The following is a 25,400-nucleotide window of genomic DNA, read 5'->3' as shown; positions in this document are numbered from 1 at the left end:
CCTTCTGGTGATGGGTTCACACTCCAGTGAGTCCTTTAACTTGTATAATTAATTTATATTCAGCAAGCATGATCTTATCTACTCTAAATTATAAAGCTGGGAGGGATTTCAAAGGTCATGCAATCAAGTCTTCCCTGCTCTCCATTCCTATATTAACCTTCAAGTTCAGGGTTGCATCATGTACTGCACTTTCCCCAAGGCTTGTAAAAATTGGACTGCAACTCCCAGTCTCTAGGAACACATTCTACTAGCCAGAATGAAGAGGGGATTCTGAGAACTGTCATCCAAAATTAAGGATAGTGTTTCCAAGCCATGGTTTCTACTCAAGAGGATACATCAACATGGAAATGGCACAACTTGGTAAACATCCCTTCCTGACATAAAGGGAAGCATCTAAAAACTTTGATGCTGGACTTCAAAATGTTTTTTCCTCATTCTTTAACACATCAAAGCACAAGACAGGTGAGGGGAAAAACAGAGAACTTGAAGAAAGAGGAGAATTAAAGACAAAAAGAGGGCATACCGTTTCATCTTCTAGTTTCAGCTGTAGAGTTTTATCTCCTTCTTTGTAATCTTTGATGATTTCTGCTGATTTCCAGACGTCCTCTGGGTCAGGAATCCATACTCTCGTATACTGCAAAAGGAAGGGAGAAAAGATTGATTAAGATAAGTATGAGAAAGATGGGCCAGTTTGATCGGTCAACTAGTCTCAATGACTTTTCAAACGCTTGTGGCTTACAACTCCTATCAACTTGCTGTCTCCCAACACCTTTATGGCCAGTGCTAACTTCAGAAATATCTGATTCTTTTCTAGCATCTTGTTTTCACCTTTGTTAGCCAACCAGGTTTGAATACTACAACTTGAATTACACTGAATTCTGAGATCTGAATTCTGCAATTTTCTTGTGGAAAGTTCATGGGAAAAGCATGAAACCAGCAATTTGCTTCCAAGGCAGAAGAAAGGCAGGATATACCTTACTGAAGAAGGGATGCATGGACACAAGAAATCCATACAAAGAAATACATGCAAAGGAGTGGGGTTCATAATAATAAGGGTTTACTCAACAACATTCCCACAAAGCAGTAAGAAAATTGCAAACCAACGGCATTCATAACCTACTAATGGGTTTTATTCAATTAGAGCTACATTTATGCGCTATGCAGTATTGTCAGGAAGATATCTGGCCTCACGATATTTCTGATCAGAGAGATAAATGCGATATTTCTCGATCTCGATCTCCCACCCAGAAGGCACTTGTTAGAAAGAGCATGTGCCCAGCTTATAATAAATTAACCAAAGCTTTTGAGTGTCCATCCTGTTATGGCATTAATTGTATTTTTAAAAGGGAGAGTCAGAAGAGACAAAAACTTAAGTGCGCCCAATGGCATTGGCATGGGAAATATGGAGGAAATATGTCTCCAAGTGTTCAGTGTTTTTATTCTGTAAAAAGCTCATGGTATTGATGGTTTCAAAATGGAGAACCAACTTATTTTGGGTTGCCATGAATGAACTTATTTTCTGGGCTGTATGGCCATGTTTCAGAAGCATTCTTTCCTGACGTTTCATCTGCATCTGTGGCAGGCATCCTCAGAGTTAATGAGGTCTGTTGGAAACTAGTCAAGAGGGGTTTATATATCTGTGGAATGTTCAGGGCGGGAGACAGAACTCTTGTCTGTTTGAGACAAAGGTGAATGTTTCATTTGGCTAGGGGAATCCTTTGTTGGAAAGTGTTAGCTGGCCCTGATTGATTCATGTCTGGAATGCCTCTCTTTTTTGAATGTGATCTTTATTTACTGTCCTGATTTTAGAGTTTTGTAATACTGGTAGTCAGATTTTGTTCATTTTCATGGTTTCCTCCTTCCTGTTGAAATTGTCCACATGCTTGTGGATGTCAGTATTTAAAGACTCTAAAATCAGGACAATAAATGATGACACCACTCAGAAAACATAAATTAACACCTCCCAACAAAGGATTTCCTCAGGCAGTAAGCAGCCAGTCCTTGAAACTGAAAGGCTATTCAATGATAATCAAGGTGGCCCATTGCAACATTCATACTTGTCTCAAACAGACAAGAGTTCTTTCTCCCACCCTGGACATTATTCCACAGATATATAAACCCCACTTGACTAGTTTCCAACAGACCTCATTACCTCTGAGGATGCCTGCCACGGATGCAGGTGAAACGTCAGGAAAAAATGTTTCTGGAACATGGCCATACATCCCAGAAAACTCACAGCAATCCAGTGATTCCGGCCATGAAAGCCTTCAACACAACTTATTTTATTTGTTTTGCATTTTTTCGAGAAAGGGTAAAGTTCAGCTCCCTCCTCTCCTTTCCTTTCTTCTCTGTTAACAGTACAAACTGCTTTAACATATTGAGATTAGTTTGCAGCAACTGAAGTAAGCTGAGGGCAAAGGGGGAAAGTGGACGGGCAGAGGAGACATTTCAGAAACAGCTGCAAAAGCAGGATGACAGAGCATTAACTAGGATTGCTCCACCAGATGGGAGCAGTTGGGTGGTATAGAGAAATCCAGGAAACTAAGCTATTTTCTGTAGGGATTTGGAGACTGCAAATCTTAGTGCTGGCTTTTCCTAAGCATGCTACTGAATAACCCAACAAATCTGAATGGTGTTAAGTAAAGGTAAAGGTTTTCCCCTGACGTTGAGTCCAGTCGTGTCTGACTCTGGGGGTTGGTGCTCATCTCCATTTCTAAGCTGAAGAGCCGGCGTTGTCCGTAGACACTTCCAAGGTCACGTGGCTGGCATGACTGCATGGAGCGCCGTTACCTTCCCGCCGGAGCGGTACCTATTGATCTACTCACATTTGCATGTTTTCGAACTGCTAGGTTGGCAGAAGCTGGAGCTAACAGCGGGCGCTCATTCCGGATTCGAACCTCTTACTTTTTGGACCGCAAGTTCAGCAGCTCAGCGCTTTAACATGCTCCATCACTGGGGCGCAGTTACAGTAGAGTCTCACTTATCCAAGCCTCGCTTATCCAAGCCTCCGGATTATCCAAGCCATTTTTGTAGTCAATGTTTTCAATATATTGTGATATTTTGGTGCTAAATTCGTAAATACAGTAATTACAACATAACATTACTGTGTACTGAACTACTTTTTCTGTCAATTTTGTTGTATAACATGATGTTTTGGTGCTTAATTTGTAAAGTCATAACCTAATTTGATGTTTAATAGGCTTTTCCTTAATCCCTCCTTATTATCCAAGATATTCGCTTATCCAAGCTTCTGCCGGCCCGTTTAGCTTGGATAAGTGAGACTCTACTGTACCTCTATCTAAAAAATAGCTAAACATCACACTGAATTCTGAATCCAGAGACAGATGCTCTGAACATTAAACAAGGCACTAACACACCACAAAAATGGAACTTTGATACGATGCAGCGGTTACTGAAATGCCCATCAAGCATTCATGAAATAGCAATGGCGGATTTAAAAAAAAGAAACTTTGCAGCTGAATGGCAATGGGTTCTTTGCAAGTATGATGTGTAATTATTTTTACGGTTGCACAACAGCTAGAGCAGCAGGAGCCCTTTGACGTCCTGTTAATGAACCTATCCAAACGTCTTGCCAGGGCAGCAGTTTTCCCATTGTAAAAGCAAAGAGGGGAAAGGGAGTGGAGGAAGGACGTGCTCACAGCTCCACGCTCCATGCCTCCTTCTGTACAGCTCCACGCCTTTAAAGCTCTGTGGAAGCTGTCAGGGCCCCTACTTTTAATTGCCATCGAAAAATTGCCTCTAAGAATGTTGACATTTATTGTTCGCAGTGGGTTCATTTAATCACAGAGCTTGGCAGTTTCCCTTCTGTGATTCCTGAAGCTGAGTCGGATGCCAGCCAGTCATTTCTGGGAGGAAAAACTGATTCATATATATATATATATATGAATCAGTTTTTCCTCCCAGAAATGACTGGCTGGCATCCGACTCAGCTTCAGCTCAGCTTATATATATATAAAAACTACTAGTCCCCAGTGGCCGAGGAGTGTTTTGCAATATGTGGGCAATTCGGTGAATCCATAGAAGTTACAACATTCTACAGGATTAGAACAATTAGAAAGCGGAAACGACATTCATAATTGCTCTCTTAATGGCAGTTTTAGAAATGAACTTTGAGTAGGGATATAATCAATAGCAGTACCCCAATCTACAACGGATCTTCCTTCCAACAGAGCTTGGACTAGTGCTCTCGCTGATAACCTTTTGCAGGCACCATTCTTCTTCAGCAGGACTTTTTGAAGGTGGATTCCTCAGGTCCTTCACGCAGTGGTTCTCAACCTGAGGGTCTCCAGGTCTTTTGGCCTACAACTCCCAGAAATCCCAGCCAATTTACCAGCTGTTAGGATTTCTGGGAGTTGAAGGCCAAAACATCTGGTGACCCACAGGTTGAGAACCACTGCCTTAAAGAATGTATTGTACAGTATGACTCCCCATAACAACGTGGGATACATTCCTAAAATTACCATAGAAACAGGAACCTGTGGAAAATAGTGAACCCTATTTACTTATTTTATTTGCAGTATTTACTGTATATACTCGATTATAAGCCTTGTTTTTCAGCCCTTTTTTTAGGACTAAAAAAGCCCTCCTCGGCTTATACTTGGGTGAGGATCCTAGTTGGCTTATATTTGGGTCAGCTTATACTTGAGAATATATGGTATATTTATTACTTTTCTCTATTATTATTGGTATTATTACATTTACATTTGGGGCCGGGCTGTGGCGCAGCTGTTGAGCAGCTGCCTTAAATCACTCTGACCATGAGGTCATGAGTTCGAGGCCAGCCCGTGGCGGGGTGAGCACCCGTCAATTAAAAATAAAAAATAGCCCCTGCTCGTTGCTGACCTAGCAACCCGAAAGATAGTTGCATCTATCAAGTAGGAGATAAGGTACCACTTATAAAGTGGGGAGGCAAGATTAACTAATTTACGACCTGGAATGAGGAAGTGCCGTCAGTGTGGATGATGAAGCAGCTGCTCCCCCCTGTGGCCAGAATCGAACATCCCCTCAGGAGAAGGTTAACTTGCTTCTGCGTGTGTCAGTCTCTGTTTGATGTGTTTATGGGCATTGAATGTTTGCCTTATGTGTGTTATAATGTGATCCGCCCTGAGTCCCCTTCGGGGTGAGAAGGGCGGAATATAAATACTGTAAATAAAATTTATTATTTTACTCTATTGTTACATTTATTATTGTACTCTATTATTGTTGCTACTATTATATTTATTTTTCTGTTTTTATTATTATTATTAATACATTTATTATTTCACTCTGATATTATTATTATTATTATTACATTTATTATTCTACTCTATGACATGTATTCTTTTCCTGTATTTATTATTATTATTATTACATGTATTATTTTACTCCATTATTATTAAAAGGATACATAACATTTACATTGAAGAAGATGAAAATAATGATTTAATCAGAGTTGGACAGTCTTATCTTAAATTAGAGCTTGATGTAAATATTCAAAAACATTTAACCTACTGATGCCTCAATTAATGTAATAATAATAATAATAATTTTATTCTTATCTCCCGCCCCATCTCCCCGGAGGGACTCGGGGCGGCTTACATGGGGCCATGCCCAGACACGACAGCACAAATCAGATAAAACATTAAAACTTCAACATGATTAAAAACAGTCATAAAAGTCAATATACACAATAATATTAAAATCCCGATTTGGGTCAAAAGATCCAGGCCAAGGTGCAAAGCAATATCAAGTTATCAGGGAGGGATAATTATACAGCAGGTGTAATACTTAAAGTGCTGAATGAATCCTAAAAACAATCCAGAGGGTCTACTGCTTAATAGGTAAATAACATGATCCCACAAGGATCAGTCAACGAAGGCCTTCTGGAATAGCCAAGTTTTCAGGCTCTTCCTGAAAGAGAGTAGGGTAGGGGCCTGCCTAATCTCCCTGGGGAGCGAGTTCCACAGCCGGGGGGCCACGGCGGAGAAGGCCCTCTCCCTCGTCCCCACCAACCGCAACTGCGAAGTTGGTGGAAGCGAGAGGAGGGCCTCCCCCGACGAGCGAAGAGGTCGTGCGGGTTCATAGGGGGAAATGCGGTCTCGAAGGTAGGTGGGTCCCAAACCGTTTAGGGCTTTGTCGGTGATAACCTGAATTGGGCTCGAAAAATAAATGGCAGCCAGTGGAGCTCTTTAAACAGCGGCGTTGAGCGCGTCCTGTAATCTGCCCCAGTTAGAATGTAATTTTTTGGTATCTATTTTTATCTCTGAAATTTCCCACCCTCGGCTTAGATTTGAGTCAATGATTTCCCAGGTTTTTTTGTGGTAAAATTAGATGCCTCGGCTTATATTCGGGTTGGCTTATATTCGAGTATATACGGTATATTCCGTCTTCTCACCCTGAAGGGGACTCAGGACGGATCACAATGTACATATATATGGCAAATATTCAATGCCATTAGACAAACAATACACAAACAGACACAGAGGCTATTTAACTTTCCAACTTCTGGCTTTTGTGAGGGTATGCTCGATTACAACCACAGGAGGAGCTGCTGCTTCATCATCCACTGTGATGCCGAGTCCTTGATAGAGTACTTCCTCATCTGGCACGCACACTTCTGGATGTTTTTATGGTGGTGTAAATTAGTTAAATTAGCCTCTCCGCATAAGCGGTCCCTAAATTTTCCTACTTGACAGATGCGACTGCCTTTCGGGTTGCTTAGGTAAACAACGAGCTGGGGCTATTTAACAGTTGGGCACCCAATCCAACTCAGGCTTTGAACTCACAACCTCTCAGTCAGTAGTGATTTATTGCAGCTGGCTACTAACCAGCTGCACCACAGTCCGGCCCCACTGAAATGAACAACTTTGGTCAGAAGTCACAGTAGAGCTGTTCTAGAAAATTCCTAGATATGTATTCTAGGAATTTGCTACATCCTCCAGGGTGACTCTAAGGACCAAGAAAATACATTGAGAATGCATATTTTATGAAATGCAAGTAGGTGAAACCACAAGTAATGTCCACTAAGGTTGTATGAAGCAGATTGTTCCAGGCTACAAGGGCCATAGCCTGGAGAGCCACTTCCTACTGAAGAGGTTTAAGACTGGAGACTTTATTACACTGTGTGTCCCATTAATAGATCTGGCAAAATGGGCATGAGTTTGGCTATATGGTCCTCAGCCATGCAGAAGAAAGAATACATGCACTGGTCCTACAAAAATGGGTTCTTCATCCTACAGCCTAGATACTTTTTGCAAAAAAAAATAGATAAAAATCTTCAAAACCATACACCCCTAGAGAGAGAAGACAAAATGTGGAAATGACAAAATGTCAAAATTGTTGAGCTTTCCTAATGATTCTACTGTGATGGCATATGAAAAGGAGCTGAGTTTCAACAGGAACACATAAAAGCATAGTTACTACCATAATGCATCTCTAGATGCTTCCAAACACTTATGTGTAGGTACAGAATAACTTCATAAGTGTGAGTCACAGAGACCATGAAGAAGAAGCAGCAAGCTGCTCGCATTTCCTCTCATCCTTTATGTGTACAGAATCAATGAAGTAAACTCAAATGGTACAAATGAATCATTTTGTCACCAGTGTCACCGTTAGGACAGCTAAAACTATTGCTAAATTTGAGGAACAATTTTCAGGAGATGTTACATCACTGCTGGGCCATGGTTCATTCCTTTAAAAATAGAATCTGAAGGAATTGCTGTTGCTTCTGATGGAGGCCACTAACCAGCTGTACATAGAGAATATGCACATCTGGGCACATACATACATTAGGATTTTGTTCTGAAGAAGATAAGCAGACCAGCCGACCTCCTGGCATCTTACAATTATTTATTTCCCCTTCTCCCCAAAGATCTTTCTCAGCCCATCATGGCCCAGACATGACTAATGAATTAAGAGTCTAGATTAAGAGTAAATGCTTCAGACTTTCATGCCAGATGTTCAGTTCCACATCACTGTATTTTGTCATGTCTCTTTAAAATGCTTCAAGGGATTATTCGCAAAGCATATCATCCATCAATTCTTGGAGGGAGGGAGGGAGGGAGGGAGGGAGGGAGGGAGGGAGGGAATAAATTCATGACAATGGGAAGCAGGAGGAGATATTGGTTGAAAAGAAATACTCCAATTTCATTGTTAGGAGATGCAACCCATGAGTTAAAAACTCCATCCTCTCACTAGGGCAGTGGTTCTCAACCTGTGAGTCCCCAGATGTTTTGGCCTTCAATTCCCAAAAATCCTAACCGCTGGTAAACTAGATGGGATTTCTGGGAGTTGTGGGCCAAAACATCTGGGGACCCACAGATTGAGAATCACTGACCTAGGGGCTCTTTCATGCTACATAACTATATTCTATATGGAGTTATGTGCTTTCTAGTCTGGTGAGGAACTAGATTTGTTGGTAAGGAACTCTGGTTTACTGTTGTGTGCCTTCAAGTCGACTCTGGCTATGGTAACCCTAAGGTGAACCTAAAGAACCTAGAGTTTGAGCATTGGACTATGACCCTGGAGAGCAAGGTTTGAATCCCCGTTCAGCCATGGAAACTGACTGAGTAATCAAACCTTGCCTAGAAAACTTGGTGATAGCTTCACTATAAGTTAGAAATGACCTGAATACAATCAACAACAACAACCACAAGGTGAACCGAGATTTGTTCAGAGGATGTTTGCCACTGCCTTCCTCGGAGGCTAAGATATGCCCAATTCAAAATCTGCAATTCCATGCTTAACTGGGGATTTGAAATCTGGTCTTCCAGAGTCCTTATTTAACACGCAAATTATTGTATCACATTGGCTCTCCAAGTTCTCTGGTGGAAAATTCTCAATAATCTATATATATAAAAGGGTAATGAAATTTCGGCCTAGGACAAAACAACAAAACTACACATCCCAGAAACACTAAACTTGGCAGCACAATCCCTCATCCATGCCTCTATGTTCATTCAACAAAAAGAAAAGAAAAATAAAGTCCTAATTAGAGGGAGAGGAATAATTGTTTTTATCCAATTGCTGCCAGTTAGAAGGCTAAGCTCCGCCCACTTGGTCTCGTAGCAACCCACTCAGCCCAGGGGATAGGCAGAGTTAGGCCTCACTTAGGCCTTTCCACACTGCCTATAAGATACAGATTATCTGATTTTAACTGGATTATATGCCAGTGTAGACTCAAGGCCCTTCCACACAGCTATATAACCCATTTAAATTGGACTTAATGTCAGGAGAAAACCTTTACCCTTTACCTTAACTACCACCAATTCCTCAATACTTTATTTCCCATACCACTATACTTTGCCACAGCAACACGTGGCCAGGCACAGCTAGTTCGCTATAAGCAGCAAACATCATGACGCCATGCAATAGAACCATAGAGGTCCAAGCAGAATCGTACTGCCATAATTGTATAGTATGAAAGGACTCCAGTTGCCATAAACTGTGGAAGTAATGATGCTGCCTGAAACAAATTACTTATTATAGACATGAGGGGGGAATAAAATAGTTTACTTGCACCATTTGGGCCCACTTCAATGATTCTGTACATTGAAATTAATGTAATGAGTAAGGATAAATTCACTGCACAGGGAGCAACAGGCTATGTTTCACAGCCCCTTTTAGAAATTACTTACAACGGCATTTTGTCACAGGGTTTTATGTCATTTTCATGTAAGCCTAAGGGTTTTTTAAAAAGGCAACATAAAGTAATGAGAATGGAATGTGAAACACATCCATCACTGCAATGAGCTCTTTTTTAAAACACTGTAAGGCGTAACAATGAATTACTTTTCAAACACTATAATGGGTGATAGAGACAAATTATTCTATATATATATATATATATATATATATATATATATATATATATATATATCCAAGATTTGTGGCCATGGAGTTGGACAATGGGATATTATTGAGTGGAGCATTGAATTATGTTTGCCTGTTAATGCTCACATAGGATGCTCAAATGGCCTCATGTAGGACATAGGATATCTGTGTGCATGTGCTTACATTTTTTTCTCATCCCCATCAAGTCCCCATCTAATTTTTTAGCAAATGTTTTATGCTCTTTGATAAATGACAATTTCGCAAAGTAGTACAAAATGTGTGATATATTACAAACATGAAAACTGCAGAGGGAGTTATGTGCCGAAACCAATGTTCAGGGAGAATGGCAAATCTAACAGGAGGATTTGGAAAAAGCTATCACACTTTTAAAAATCACTTTATAAGGGTGAGCGTTTTCATCTCACCCACAAACTCAACTTAAATAGAAGATGATCCTTGGAAAATGAGAGTTCTTTTGCAGGAAGGGCACACAAACCTCTGAATATGTTGAACAGAGAAATGCAGAAGAAAGAGCAATCAAAACCAAGGGAAACAGAGCCCTGCAACTTTCATTAATAATTGGGCAAATTAAATCCATCAATATGTTTTCTTACATTTTCTAATTTCACCAATCCTTTAGAGATTGGCAAGAGAAAGATATTAAAAACACAGTCTTTGCTTTGTACTCAAGTACCATAAAAGTTATCTCCGTCCAGAATGGAAGTTTGTCCCAGCGCTTTCAAAAGTTGCTTTTTCAAACAACAAATCACACACTTCTACAATCAGTAACCATGTCATCTGTGGGATTCTGAGAGCTGTAATTCAAAATAGTAATTTTCCAATAGTTTGTTTGACTCCCATCAGTTTGTCTAGGATTATCTACTGCATGGGTTTTCTTTTAAAAAGTTTCCACCTATGTGTTCCACTCCAAAGCTGGGATTCACTTCTGGGTTAACACACACTCCAGTTCAAGATAAAATAGCAAAGCAGTTTATTGAAGAATATATATAAAAAGCAATTCAGCAAAATAGTATAAAAAACCAGAGTCGAAAGATCAGGAATAATCTTCAGAATTCAAAGTACATGATTAGCACCAAAAACCAGGAATACAAAAGCAGGATAGATCAAAAACATGTGGTACAGGAACAGTCTTTAGAAACCTGAAACACGAAACATGAACAAAAGGAAACCTGGAACTAGAAATCCCTTGGAAGACTTGACTTGGCAGAAGTTCTATTCTTGAACACCAATGTTGCCTAGACTGACAAAGTAACCTGCTGGTTTCGCTAATATAGACAGAAAATCACACTGTTTCCCCTGAAAAGCTGATAAGGACTTTTTGGCTAATAAGCAGCTTCATGTTCTCTCTTGAGAAACTCTATGTTGACGGAACATAAATCTATTATTTAACTGCTGCTCATTAGTCTGTCCACCTAGATTTTCATTTTCATCCTCTGAGCTCAGTTCTGTCTCTGACCTTGCTTCTCTAGGGAACTTCCTTTCTGCAATGTGGCCTCCCTCGGACAGAGAGCTCTCATTCCCAGGACTTAAAATCCCTTGATTCTCCTGCTGGCCTGCAGGCCCAGAATCCCCAGTGTCAACATCAGGCTGCCTAACAGGCCCAGAATCCCCAGTGAGACCAGGTACAGGCACAATCAAAGGCTGGACTACAACACTATGTATACTTCCCCAAGTGACTGAACAGCTTCCCCCATCTTCCTTCTCTCCCTTCCTGTATTTCCTTCTTCCTTTTTTCATTTTGGCCATTTGATTTTAAACTGATTTTAGCAATGACATACCTGATTCTTTTTATAATGTTTAAATACATAAAAGGTTGACACAAGTGCAATCACGCCAATAGGTTTACTAAGAAAATATCTCCCTACACACATCTGTACATTTGGAGGGGAGGAGACTCCACTATGCTTTTCCTCAAGAACTGTGCCCTCCAGTTCAGAAGATGAAAACCAGTTTAGTGGGCATGGAAGATAATATCTTCAATGCCTGTGTTGTTGAAGGCTTTCATGGCCGGGATCACAGGGTTGTTGTCTGTTTTCCGGGTTGTATGGCCATGTTCCAGAAGTATTCTCTCCTGACGTTTCGCCCACATCTATGGCAGGCATCCTCACAATCTCTGAGGATGCCTGCCATAGGTGTGGGCGAAACGTCAGGAGAGAATACTTCTGGAACATGGCTCTACAGCCCAGAAAAACAGACAACAACCCTATCTTCCATGCCCTCTAAACTGGTTTGTCTTCTGATGGGGTGGAGTACACAAACTCATCTCTGGAAGTCTTCTGCCAGTATAAGTCAATTACATGGGATTCAGAGGAAGATAACATCTTGTTTAGGCTCTGGTTCAGGTTCCCTTTGGACCCAACTTGTCAATGATGATTGAGGTCATTGGGCTCAGATGATGAGTAAACCACTTTCTCCTCTAAATTGGCATTAGGCAAAGGTATACAATCTTTGTGCTTTAAAAAAATACAAATAATGACTAATGAACTGAGCAGTGTTAATAGCAACAAGAAAGAGACCATGACCTTGATATAACCATGTTTTTTTTAAACAAAAACTGCTTAGTTGAAGCTGCTATTTGCATACAAAGATAAACTCCCAATGCAGGTCACAGAACCGTCCTTCTCTTTTTGTTAGAATCACAGCACAGTGGAAAAATAAGAGTTGAATTCTCTCTTTCTGGTACATGAGTCCCTTCTTCCTGCTTCCCTTCCTATCACTTCTATTCACATTTTTCAGAAACAAAAACAGCACTCGCACAAATTAGCATTAAAACTGGTTTGGATTTATTCTTGTTCCATCAACTGAACAACAAATCCACAAATAGCATTGTTTAATTTCCAATTTTAGCTTCACTCTCATTATTTAACTTAAAATATCTTCTTTGATACTATAGTTAGAAATTGCAATTAGACCATTTTTGTGGCTAAGCAAACAAACAAACAATTCAATGCCTTATCTGGAACCGCTCAGAATTCCATGGTAATTTCACAACGGTATCGAGAAAGGATTGGTTTAGCTCACAAACTTGGCGGTGCTATGTTTCTCTAACTAGCCCATTTAAAAAACTCATACTAATTCCTTGTCATTTTGCATGAATTTCAGCTTCTATTATTTGTATCAAAAGAAGAGCAAACTGCCTGCATAAAGTGTTGTCAGAGCAATTTGTTATGAATCACACTTCATCAAAGATGACCTAATGAGTATTTTGAAGTACACCCACATTAATGAACGCTCCCACCGGCTCCGGGATAACAGACTGGAGCATCACGACTTTGACACAAAAACAAAACACTTAAGGATGATGAGCACATAATCTGTGCCTCTGATGTTAACCATTTTAAAGAGGATGAGTGAGAAGCAGTTAATGCATCAAGACCTTTGCCTGAAAGAAGTGCCGTTGTGAGAGCTCGGTTCTCAAGAGGAATCTCAAAGAGCAGGCTGCACCCGGAGACAAGTTCTTACACTAAACCCTTCTCTAAAGAGGATTTAAGGTACTCTTGAAGACCTAACAAATAAAGTTCAGGGACTGTTAGAGTGGATAACAAGGTTTGTTGCACCACACTGCAGCCTGCCACCTCAACTCCTCTGATAATAACAATTTATTCAAGAACTATGTGCTGGAACACAACAGTGTGCTGAAAGTAATACGCGAGGGTGAGTCAAAACGTATCTGCACTCTGGCTGTAGTAGTTAATTTAATCAGCTTTCAGAAAAGAGAAATACACCCTTTTTCAACAAAATCTCACTGCTTCTCAGTACACTTTGTCCATTTGTCAAAAAGCTTTCGTATTCCCTTATTTAAAAAATGTCTTAGACTATGAGCCATGAATACACCAATCTTCACATTTTCATCAGACTTAAATCTTTGTCCTTGTAGGGCTTCATTCAAGGGTCCAAACAAGTGATAGTCTGATAGGGAAAGATCAGTACTATAGGGAGGATGCTTTAACACTTCAAAATGAACTGTTTGGAGAAGTTTTTTGCAGCAGTGCACAGACATGCATTGTCAGGCAACAACATGACACCCTTGGATAGCAGTCCTCCGTGTTTTGTTCAAACTTTAGGCTTCAGCTCCTCAATGAGCATCTCACTATAATAAGCACTGTCTACTGAACCTTTTACACGGCACGCTGCTCTTCTTTTGTGCAAATCACAAGGGAGGGACTACATTTTTTTCTTTCACCATGGTCACAAACAGACTGATGTAACACTTTCAGAACTGCACAGCAGTGACTGGAAAGACAGTGACCTCGTACGAAAAGTGTAGACAAGAAGACAGTGCAGCCAACAAAAGTTTTGATGAAACTAAAATGCTGATAATCTTTTTGACTCACCCTCATAATAAGCCGTAAGAGGTATCTGTAAACACAAACAGCTCACCCAAGCATGCATTTTCTTGCCGTGTCTCTGTATGATGAAACATTCTGACCTTGCAAGATGGACAGTTCTGCAAGTTTTTTTTTATCATGTCAGAAGTGAATTGAAGTCACTTCTGGTGTGAGAGAATCGGCTGACTAGAGACATTGCCAAAAGGACACTCAAATGTGTTACCATCCTGCTGGGAGGCTTCTCTTATGACCCCACATGGGAAACTAGAGCTGACAGAGGGGAGCTCATCCCGTCTCACGGATTTGAACCGCCAACCTTCAGGTCAGCAGCTCAACCAGCACAAGGGTTTAATTCATTGTGCCACCGCAGCCCATTGATCGCCACAAAAAAAAGAAAGAGACATAAACCCCCAAAACAAGAAATATAGCAGAATTTGTCAGAGTATTTGCAGCACAACAGTAGTTGGATGGAAGCAGTGGAACGCAGAACGAAGAGACACTCGGAGACGTTGGTAAAACTATTTACAAAGTTTTACTGTATGCAGCAATAATCAACACAAACAGACTTGCAGACAACAGATGAACACAGGACTGCTCTGTTCTTCAACAGAACTTGACTCGAACTCTAGGCAGACAGAACTCAACTGAACTGAAGCAATCGTTATGCACAAACACTTGTGTCTGGATACTCCCTAGTTCCAGCCACGCATCAAGGTCATCATAGCTTCTTGGCAATTAACTCTTTCCACACTATGGTACATTCTGGATGATGCAATCAGTTGTAATACAAGCATGGCACAAATTGCATTTAAACACTATCAATACACAAATCCCACATTAACAGAATTATCTTCTTTGAAAGGAATTTCTTTAGTTATGAGTCATTATATCACTTTGCTTTAATCATTTTACTTTTCAGCAATAGAATTCACAGAATCAGCCAGCCAGTAATTTTTCCAGGTTCTGATCACCAGGAACATAGGAAGCTGCCTTGTAACTGTTGTTGTTAACTGCTGTCAAGTCAACTTTGACTTATGACGATCCTATGAGTGAGAGGCCTGCAAGGATGACCTGTAACACCATCACCAGAAGAGTCAGCTTACTAGTTCAGTGCAATATCACACTCCAGCAGCACTAGTTGAGGAGACTCAAGAAGACATCCTTGTGATATCCTCAGGGTAGGGAGTGAGCATCTTTCCCCACTCTGGTACCCTCCAGATTTGTTTTAAAAGCAAAAAGCTTCAATGCTTATATAATTTGGGACATGGAGAGCTCCAGAATGCAGGCCTGTCCTTTTGTTTTCACTTTTCTCTTTCTGAAGCCCCTTGGCTCTTGCACATAGAGATCACTTCGCTTTCCCCAGAAGTTAGTTGGGAGTCTTTTATGACCTTTTGTCTGAGAAGGAAGCATCCACGATGCTCTCATGATGGCTCATAGCCACCTATGAGAGTCAGATTTAGGGATTCTTGTCCTAAAGTATAGGTAATCTTCATCTTCCTTTCTACGGTTTCCTGCAACAATAAACCTAAATCTTACTTTTTAGCCTCAACAGAGTATCCTGCGTGTATCTCTCCCATTTCCAACCACAAGCTCAGATTACACCAGCTACACTGTACTTATAGATATCCAAACAATGACAATAGGACTGACGAAAAGTTGTTTTCCAAAGCCACATTCAAGATTTGACAAGTGAGACGGAAAGCACTGGCATACTTCTTCCACACTGTAATACAGTAGAGTCTCACTTATCCAAGCCTCGCTTATCCAAGCTTCTGGATTATCCAAGCCATTTTTGCAGTCAATGTTTTCAATATATCATGATATTTTGGTGCTAATTTCATAAATACATTAATTACAACATAACATTACTGCATATTGAACTACTTTTTTGTCAAATTGGTTGTATAACATGATGTTTTGGCGCTTAATTTGTAAAATCATAACCTAATTTGATGTTTAATAGGCTTTTCCTTAATCTCTCCTTATTATCCAAGATATTCGCTTATCCAAGCTTCTGCCAGCCCGTTTAGCTTGGATAAGTGAGACTCTACTGTATGTGACATGTCCAGTTACTTAAACACAAAAAATAGGAGAGTCTGCATGCAAATCTCCATTCTGGCCAGTGCCAGCTTTTTACATGTATTTTGCAAGTCAAAGGAAGCAAGATTGCTATAAGCATAAATAATGCACCGGAGAAGGCAGAACAATGCCAATTTCCAATCAAATTCTATATTCCATTCTCTCCCTATGCATGCATCTAACCATGCCTCAAGGCCTGTTCAGGTGGATTTGCTCTGCATCCTATTAATGCTAATGCTGAACACTCATTTTATTTTGGTGCCACATTAAGACTTAGCCATTCATTACATGCCTTTGGATCTTACTGATTGTAACCGAATTGTGATTTATTTATTTGAATTTCAGTACTGATTTTGCATAACAAATACAGTCAGTTCTCTACATTCACTGAAGTTAGGGGTCCAGGACCCTTATGAAAGTGAGAAAATGTGAATAAAATAACACTTCTTTTAACCTAAGGAAAGATCTCTAGGAACCCTGAGGACCTCTAGCATGACTCTGGTCAAACTCTGCCAGAAGTTGACCACTGCATTGCACTGGAGGATGTAGATTTCCTAAATAATTGTTCTCTCTAACAATCTCTAAGTCAGTGGTTCTCAACCTGTGGGTCCCCAGGTGTTTTGGCCTACAACTCCCAGAAATCCCAGCCAGTTTACCAGCTGTTAAGATTTTGAGGAGTTGAAGGCCAAAACATCTGGGGACTCACAAGTTGAGAACCACTGCTCAACTTTCACCATGATCCTGTAGCCAACATCTGGCAAACGTTCGCCACAGAGTTGCACTGGAAAACATAGAGACTTCCAGAGATAATATTTTAAGCGAACTCACAAAATAGTAACATCCGCAAAAGTCAAACCCACAAATGTGGGGGACAATTGTAGTTTCATTTATTTAAAATGATAATCAATCAATGGTAGGTCAATTTTAGGAACCAAATATCATGAAAGTCTACAAGCATCCTTCAATTTTTGTAATACAAACTTTTAAAGAAGTCAGAAACTTGCAGATTTTCTACTATGTTGGCCAGCTTAGATAGTTGATCCTGGATCTCTGTATTTATTATACTGTATTTCTTCAATTCTAAGACACACTAAATAAGGTAAAGGTAAAGGTTTTCCCCTGACAATAAGTCCAGTCATGACTGACTCTGGGGATGGTGCTCATCTCCATTTCTAAGCCGAAGAGCCGGCGTTGTCCATAGACACCTCCAAGGTCATGTGGCTGGCATGACTGCATGGAGCACCGTTACCTTCCCGCCTGAACGGTAGCTATTGATCTACTCACATTGGCATGTTTTCGAACTGCTAGGTTGGCAGGAGCTGGGGCTAACAGCAGGTGCTCATTCCGCTCCCGGGATTTGAACCTGGCACCTTTTGGTCCGCAAGTTCAGCAGCTCAGTGCTTTAATGCACTATGCCACCAGGGGCCCCTAAATAAACTAAATAAACACTAAATAAACATCCCTACAAATGGGGTCCGTCTTATATTGCAGGTGTATCTCATGTATTTTTGTAGGTGGAGGTGGTACTGAAATTAGAGTGTGTCTTACAATTGATGGTGTCTTACAATTGAAGAAACATAGTATTTTGCCTGTAGCCAGCCATGGCTAGGATAAAAGAAATGCATTAATAAATAAAATAAAAGTGTCAGACAAATCAAACACTACTATCCAGTTCCTTCATAGCCTTCATGCCTTCCCTTAAACTATTAATGATTTTGACTTTTATGAGTCTGAGATAAAGCTGGGTTAGTCTTCAGTTTAGCCAAGTACTTTTCCTCGACAAAAAAAGTTGAGCAAGTTATTTGGGTCACTAGTTCATTTTACATGCCACAGATGACATCAGTTAACGAAACACGACTTTCATTGCCCCTCCTGTTTGTTCTGCTCATTATTTGGAAAAGTCACATGCTTAATCCTACGTTCACAGGCGTGTTGGCAGCTGCCAATGCCCAGTAATAACAGGAGCAATCTGGTGCTAAGCCTGAAAAGACCTTGGGCAGGCAAAAATATCAGGATGTCACCGCATGGCAGAGCATCACACAAGGCACAGAAAGCAATCAAAACAAAACAGAACAGGTTTCACATTCCTGGGGAAAACATTAGTCAACATTGGTGTAAAAACAGGAAGATAAAAGTGATTCGTACATTAGTTGGCAATTTCATTGTCTGGAAAGTTAATCCAATACTTGATCAATTAATTTATTGCTTGGGCATGGATCATAGCAACACACATTAGGGAATGATGAGAAGGCCAGAAGTAGCTCAAAAAGTGGGGATAGTAGTGAAATTATGAGTGATAGGTCTCAAAAACAGGTCACGGAGGAATAAATATGATCAGTAAGTAGAAGATGCTGGCTGGAAAATGGGGAGATACGCATAGCATGTAATACACTAAAAGGCCATGAATAAGAGGACTACTCCTTATTGCAAATTTCCACTGAAGTTTGCATTTGTCTACTGCAGAATAATGATGAGGTTGCTCTTTCTTGGCACACATACACACATGCTTTTTGAAGTTACTACAAATTTGTATTTGAGCCTTGGGACCATGAAAGCCACATTTGTTCCCGGGATTCATAATTTGATGCAACCCTTAGAATTCTCTGCTACAGAACTTGGCTGCAGTTTAAAGGGCCAATCTCTTTATTTTATAAAGATCTCAGGCAAAGTATAAATCCCAGGGCTCTGTAGAATGGATCCAGAGCAACTGAAATGATATCAAACTTTATAAACATGTAATTAAGATGCAGTCTTGGACTACACGGATGGAACAAGTATCCAGCAAAAACCAACAAGATGAGCTTCATATTGCAGCTTTCAAATATATTCAGCCAACTCTAGCCTATTGACAACTGTCTTAGGGTCAGGAATGTGTGGTAGCAGCCAACAGTCTCAATCAGGGGTGTCAAACTCATTTTCATTGAGAATCACATGAGTCTTATGGTTGCCGTCAAAGGGCTGTTGTATCCGTGGATGGAGAATCTGTGGATACAGAGGGCCAACTATAATTCTTTTACTTGGTGGTCGGTGCTCTTTAGTTTTTACTCAGATTGCATCCCCAGATGTCACTGCACAACAACTCCCATCACTTTTGATTATCCACTATGTGGTCTGGGGATAATGGGAATTGCAACCCAACAGCACTTGGGGTTCTGAGGTTGGGGAAAGTTTAAAGGACATTGTAAACTCAGACAACATATCCCTAAGCCTTGTATCTAAATTCAAATCCCACAATCCTGAGTTAACAAGACAAACTGAAGCCCTCCAGTTTGTTGAAGGCTTTCATGGCTGGAATCACAAGGTTGTTGTGTGTTTCCCGGGCTGTATGGCCATATTCCAGGAGCATTTTCTCCCACACTGGACCTTCCACAGATATATAAACCTTCCTTGCTTAGTTTTTTCCAATACACAATCTCTGAGAATGCCTGCCATAGATGTAGGCCATATGTCAGGAGAAAATGCTTCTGGAACATGGCCATACAGCCCAGAAAACACACAACAACCTTCCAGATATTACTCTATCACAACTCCCATCAGCTCTAGTCATTATGTCTAAGGATAAGGAAAACAAGAGTTGTTGTCCAGCATCTGGAAGCACACATACAGTGATATCGCAGGCCAGATTCGGCTCACAAACCTTGTGATTTAAATACTGACTTCTCATCATCCGAGTCAGCATCTTCGTTAAAATGGTCTAAAGGGATCTCAATGTAGGCAGATGCCACTTTTCTTCTTGGCCAGGTAGGGCCAGGCATTGTTGTTGTTGGTGTGTGCATTCAAGTCATTTCCAACCTATGGGGACCCTGAAATAGACCTATCAGATGGCAACAAGAGATTTGCCTTCCTCTGTGGCTGAAAGAGTATGATTCGCACAAGGTCACCCAGTGGGTTTCCATGGCTGAATTCAAACTCTAGCCTCAAGAGGCATGGTTCAATTCCCAAAACATAATATCCTACTAGCTTATCAAATCATTATGTTTGCCTCCAGAAATTCATGTATTCTCACAAAATGAAGGTCATCAGTTTGTAGACATGACCAGGTTTGGGCTTTTCCATTTCAGAATGTGACCTGTCTATCAAGGCTGCTGTAAACCAGGTCAATGTGAAAGCCAACTCAGCTGTCATTTTATCACCTTCAGCGTGATTCAAACAGCTGAGGCCTCTCACCACAGCCTTGCCAAACACCTCTTTATACAAACAAAATGCTAGGATTATAGAGCGATGCCAAGAACAGATTCCATTTTTTTCCTTGAACCGAGAACAAATATTATTGTCCAGAGAATGCAAATTTTCACATCCAGGGAATGCTTCATCAGTAAAAATTTGATCAAAAAATGAAATTTTTACACAATCAGTCACCTACATGCAGACACATGTGAAAAGCAAATGGGCAAATCATTTAGCCAGAAATGAGATAGCTTTTGTCATGGGGTCTCTGGAAAAGGATATGCTGCCACCATTGAGGGGATTGACCTAAATACTCTCAGCCTTTGTCTCTTGGATGTGACAGACAGATGTCAGGGAGCAGAAGGACCATGGCTGCAAGCAAAACATAATCCGGGAATACCAGTAAGGCTTTGGGAATAAAAGTGGACTCCTGTTTAGCTTCCTCTCGGAAAACTTAATCACAAAGATAAGAACACTTACATCCAGTTATTGAAAATGTTGCCAGGTTGCACATTATGGGGATACGTGCAAAACTCAAAGGAAGTCTTTGTTATACAGAGGCTTTAGGAATAACTTGCCACCAAAACAGGAAAAAAAAAACCTCACAGAAGCCCTATTTCCACTGTGTGCAAGGTTTCTCTCTTCCAAGGATTCAACAATGATCCCCATCAACTTTATCACAAAGGGTCATGGGAGGATTTCCTCATATTGGCTAAGGCTCTGCATCAGGTTTGCATAGGAAGCTATGCTGAATTACACAACACAATACTTGGATGCAATTGAGCAATGTCATGCAACTGAGTCAAAACACCGAACATGTAGCCAAATGCACAGTCACTTTGTGCAATGGTGCCATATGTACAACTGCACTTCCACAACCATGATCTCGGTGTGACAGCTGTTGCATTAGATAAGGATGTCCAACTGCTTTAGTAGAGGAATTTGTTCATATATAAGATACTCATCACAACTGGCCCATATTATTGGAAAAGTTTACAGGAAAAAAAAGAGAGAACTCCATAATCAAGGATTCCTAAGACACGGTTTCACTTGCCTACACCTGGGTGGAGATGTGGAATAGTTTCTCTAAGAGTGTGCAAGGTCCTCCAAGTAATTATACAGCATACTTTCCCCTTGGGTTATCACAGAGTTGAGTTGGAGGATATAACAAGTCCATAGGGAGAATACCTCTCTAGGAAAATCTAGGTCCTCCAATCCATTCTGGGGCCAGAAGTGAAGTAATTTAATGGTGTTTGGTCATAATTTTGGTTTCATGTAACTGCAGTCTAGCCAGCAACATATCCCCTGTGGATACAAGGGTCTTACTTTAGTCAATTCTGTACCTGAGTGAAGCTATAGTTTAGAAGAATCATGCTTGATAATATAGCACTCTGTCCATTTGTATTGGAAGAAGCTACACTGCACTTTTAGTTCAAACCAGCTTAAGTATTGGCAGGCATGGCTTCTTCTGAGATGCACCAAGACCCTTTGTGACTCCATATTTTTACACACATGCATCCAAATTATTTCACAACAACCCTGTTAATCCGGCCATGAAAGCCTTGGACAACACAACACCTGGAGGGCTTCAGTTTGTCTTGTTAACTCAGGATAGTGGGATTTGAACTTAGATACAAGGCTTAGGGATATGTTGACTGACTTTACAATGTCCTTTAACCTTTACCCAACCTCAGAGCCCCAAGACCACATAGTGGATAATCAAAAGTGATTGGAGTTGCTGTACAGTGACATCTGGGGATGCAATCTGAGTAAAAAGTAAAGATCACCGACTACCAAGTAAAAGAATTATAGTTAGCCCTCTGTATTCACCGATTCCCCATCCATGGATTCAATGGCCATTTGACAACAACCATAAGGCTCATGTGGCTTTCAATTAAAATGAGTTCGATACCACTGATTTAGACTGTTGGCTGCTACCACACATTCCTAAGACTTATCAGTAGGCTAGAGTTGGTTGAGTATATTTCGTTGCTCCAATACGAAGCTCATCTTGTTGTTTTTGTTGGATACTTGTTCTCTCCATGTAGTCCAAGACTGCATTTTAATTACATGTTAACATGTAATTAACACCAGCACCACCAGGCTCCTATTAAAGAAGACAGCATTTATTTCCTCCAGCCCCGAACTCAGGAAAGATACCGTGCCGTAAAACTTAAATTCCGCAACAGGGAAAGCACTGCCAAACTTTTTGTATTTGAAATCCTTTTGGAGTATAACAAACCCAGTATGTGTTATGTTGTTAACTGTGAGCATTAAATGGATCGGCTCTACATCTGGGACATGAATCTTGCGGCATAGTTCAGCAATCAATCCCTGTCCTCAGCTGTCCCCTAAATCCTGTCACCTGAAAGAGTCTGCTCCACTTTCCTACTTGGCATTGAGGGCGGAGGGATGCACTGGCCAGCCCTGGATTCAGATGCAACTTAAGTGTATTTTCCATTGAATGGCAAGTTGCAGATAAGTGCAACTTGATAAACTGCATGCTTGGTGCAGCACTGTTTCTTAGGAACCTGCCAGAGCATTTTTCAAAAGCATTTCAAGATCTGCCTCTTAATACACGGTTTTCAGGCAGTGGGAAATATCTTAGAATCATAGAATCATAGAATAGTAGAGTTGGAAGAGACCTCATGGGCCATCCAGTCCAACCCCCTGCCAAGAAGCAGGAAATCGCATTCAAAGCACCCCCGACAGATGGCCATCCAGCCTCTGCTTAAAAGCCATCAAGGAAGGAGCCTCCACCACGGCCCTGGGGAGAGGGTTCCACTGTCGAACAGCCCTTCTCACAGTGAGGAAGTTCTTCCTGATGTTCAGGTGGAATCTCCTTTCCTGTAGTTTGAAGCCATTGTTCCGTGTCCTAGTCTGCAGGGCAGCAGAAAACAAGCTTGCTCCCTCTTCCCTATGACTTCCCTTCATATATTTGTACATGGCTATCATGTCTCCTCTCAGCCTTCTCTTCTGCAGGCTAAACATGCCCAGCTCTTTAAGCCGCTCCTCATAGGGCTTGTTCTCCAGACCCTTAATCATTTTAGTCGCCCTCCTCTGGACGCTTTCCAGCTTGTCAACATCTCCCTTCAACTGTGGTGCCCAAAATTGGACACAGTATTCCAGGTGTGGTCTGACCAAGGCAGAATAGAGGGGGAGCAGGACTTCCCTGGATCTAGACGCTATTCCCCTATTGATGCAGGCCAGAATCCCGTTGGCTTTTTTAGCTGCCGCATCACATTGTTGGCTCATGTTTAACTTGTTGTCCACGAGGACTCCAAGGTCTTTTTCGCACACACTGCTGTCAAGCCAGGCGTCCCCCATTCTGTATCTTTGCATTCCATTTTTTCTGCTGAAATGAAGTATCTTGCATTTGTCCCTGTTGAACTTCATTTTGTTAGTTTCGGCCCATCTCTCTAGTCTGTCAAGATCATTTTGAATTCTGCTCCTGTCTTCTGGAGTGTTGGCTATTCCTCCCAGTTTTGTGTTGTCTGCAAACTTGATGATCGTGCCTTCTAACCCTTCGTCTAAGTCGTTAATAAAGATGTTGAACAGAACCGGGCCCAGGACGGAGCCCTGCGGCACTCCACTTGTCACTTCTTTCCATGATGAAGATGACACATTAGTGAGCACCCTTTGGGTTCGTTTGCTTAGCCAATTGCAGATCCACCTAACCGTAGTTTTGTCTAGCCCACATTTTACTAGTTTATTTGCCAGAAGGTCGTGGGGGACTTTGTCGAAGGCCTTACTGAAATCCAGGTACGCTACATCCACAGCATTCCCTGTATCGACCCAACTCGTAACTCTATCGAAAAAAGAGATCAGATTAGTCTGGCATGACTTGTTTTTGGTAAATCCGTGTTGACTATTAGCAATGACCGCATTTGTTTCTAAGTGTTCGCAGACCACTTCCTTGATGATCTTTTCCAGAATCTTGCCTGGTATCGATGTGAGGCTGACCGGACGGTAATTGTTTGGGTCGTTCTTTTTTCCCTTCTTGAAGATAGGGACCACATTCGCCCTCCTCCAATCTGCTGGGACTTCTCCCGTTCTCCAAGAACTCTCGAAGATAATTGCTAGTGGTTATGTCAATATTTATTCTATTCTAGTATAGCCATTTTAATTAGCTGTTTTATACATCAGATCTTTTAATGTGCTGGCCGGCTGCCTTGGCCTTTGGGATCAGAATGCAATTCTTATTTTTAAAAAGTAATGAAGCTTTGCATTGTCCTTCCTTGCACCTTTTTATGTAAATTCCTTGCAGCTGATATATTTATCAAAGCTAAAACCCCAACCTCATCAGACTTTTATAACAACAGTTATGTGATCCATAACATAAAGCACTTAAATCAGGCTAATCTTCATATAGCTTATGGTTGTATAAATCTCAAGATGCTTACAGACACTGGTTTTTTATAACTTACTAAGGATTGCAATTTACTAGGTAGCGAAGAAAATCATTCCTCCGGTTATACAGGATTCATTTTTTTATCACTTTGTTTTATTACTGTAATTCCTGGTTTTAGTATTCCTCTTAAAGAAAGGTTTTCAAATATTTCCATTCTCCTACATATATATTCAAGCAGTTTGCAAACACACATGGAGTTGTTCCAGGATGCATATACATGGCCATGTGTTAATCACCACTTACTCAGAAACATCTGTGGCTCCATTAAGTGTCATGTAAAATCCAGCTTTGTGTGCATTGCTGATCAGACAAGATTAGATTATTCATGCATTTAAAGCCGAACGCAGGGGGGTTAACAGAATAGTTGCATTTACTGTATTTCATTGTATAATAGTTGGTGTCACATAATAGTCTCACCTTGTGCTTTGGTTCAGGGTTTTCAGTTTTACACAACAGGTAAGAGCATTACACGAAAGGTAATGCATGACCATCACCTTTTGACTCGCCGACCTGACATGGACTATTGGCACCTTAAAGCTTAAAGGGGTTGCAGGTAAGTTATG

The 25,400-nt window shown here is 40.9% G+C and overlaps 1 protein-coding gene across 3 annotated transcripts in view; it reads right to left on the bottom strand.

Annotated features, from left to right (window-relative positions):
- myo5b (myosin VB) overlaps nt 1-25,400 on the bottom strand; it is a 355,668-nt gene that overhangs the window by 233,071 nt on the left and 97,197 nt on the right. For all 3 annotated transcript variants that reach the window (XM_062972559.1, XM_062972560.1, XM_062972561.1), the window contains exon 2: nt 524-634. In XM_062972559.1, coding sequence (XP_062828629.1) covers nt 524-634 — 111 coding nt within the window. The remainder of the gene's footprint in view (nt 1-523; nt 635-25,400) is intronic.

This window comes from Anolis carolinensis, chromosome 2 (genome assembly GCF_035594765.1).
Source record: "Anolis carolinensis isolate JA03-04 chromosome 2, rAnoCar3.1.pri, whole genome shotgun sequence".
In the NCBI taxonomy this organism is placed as follows: Eukaryota; Metazoa; Chordata; class Lepidosauria; order Squamata; family Dactyloidae; genus Anolis; species Anolis carolinensis.
Note: the sequence above shows the minus strand (reverse complement) of the source record. Positions and strands in the feature narration are given on the sequence as shown.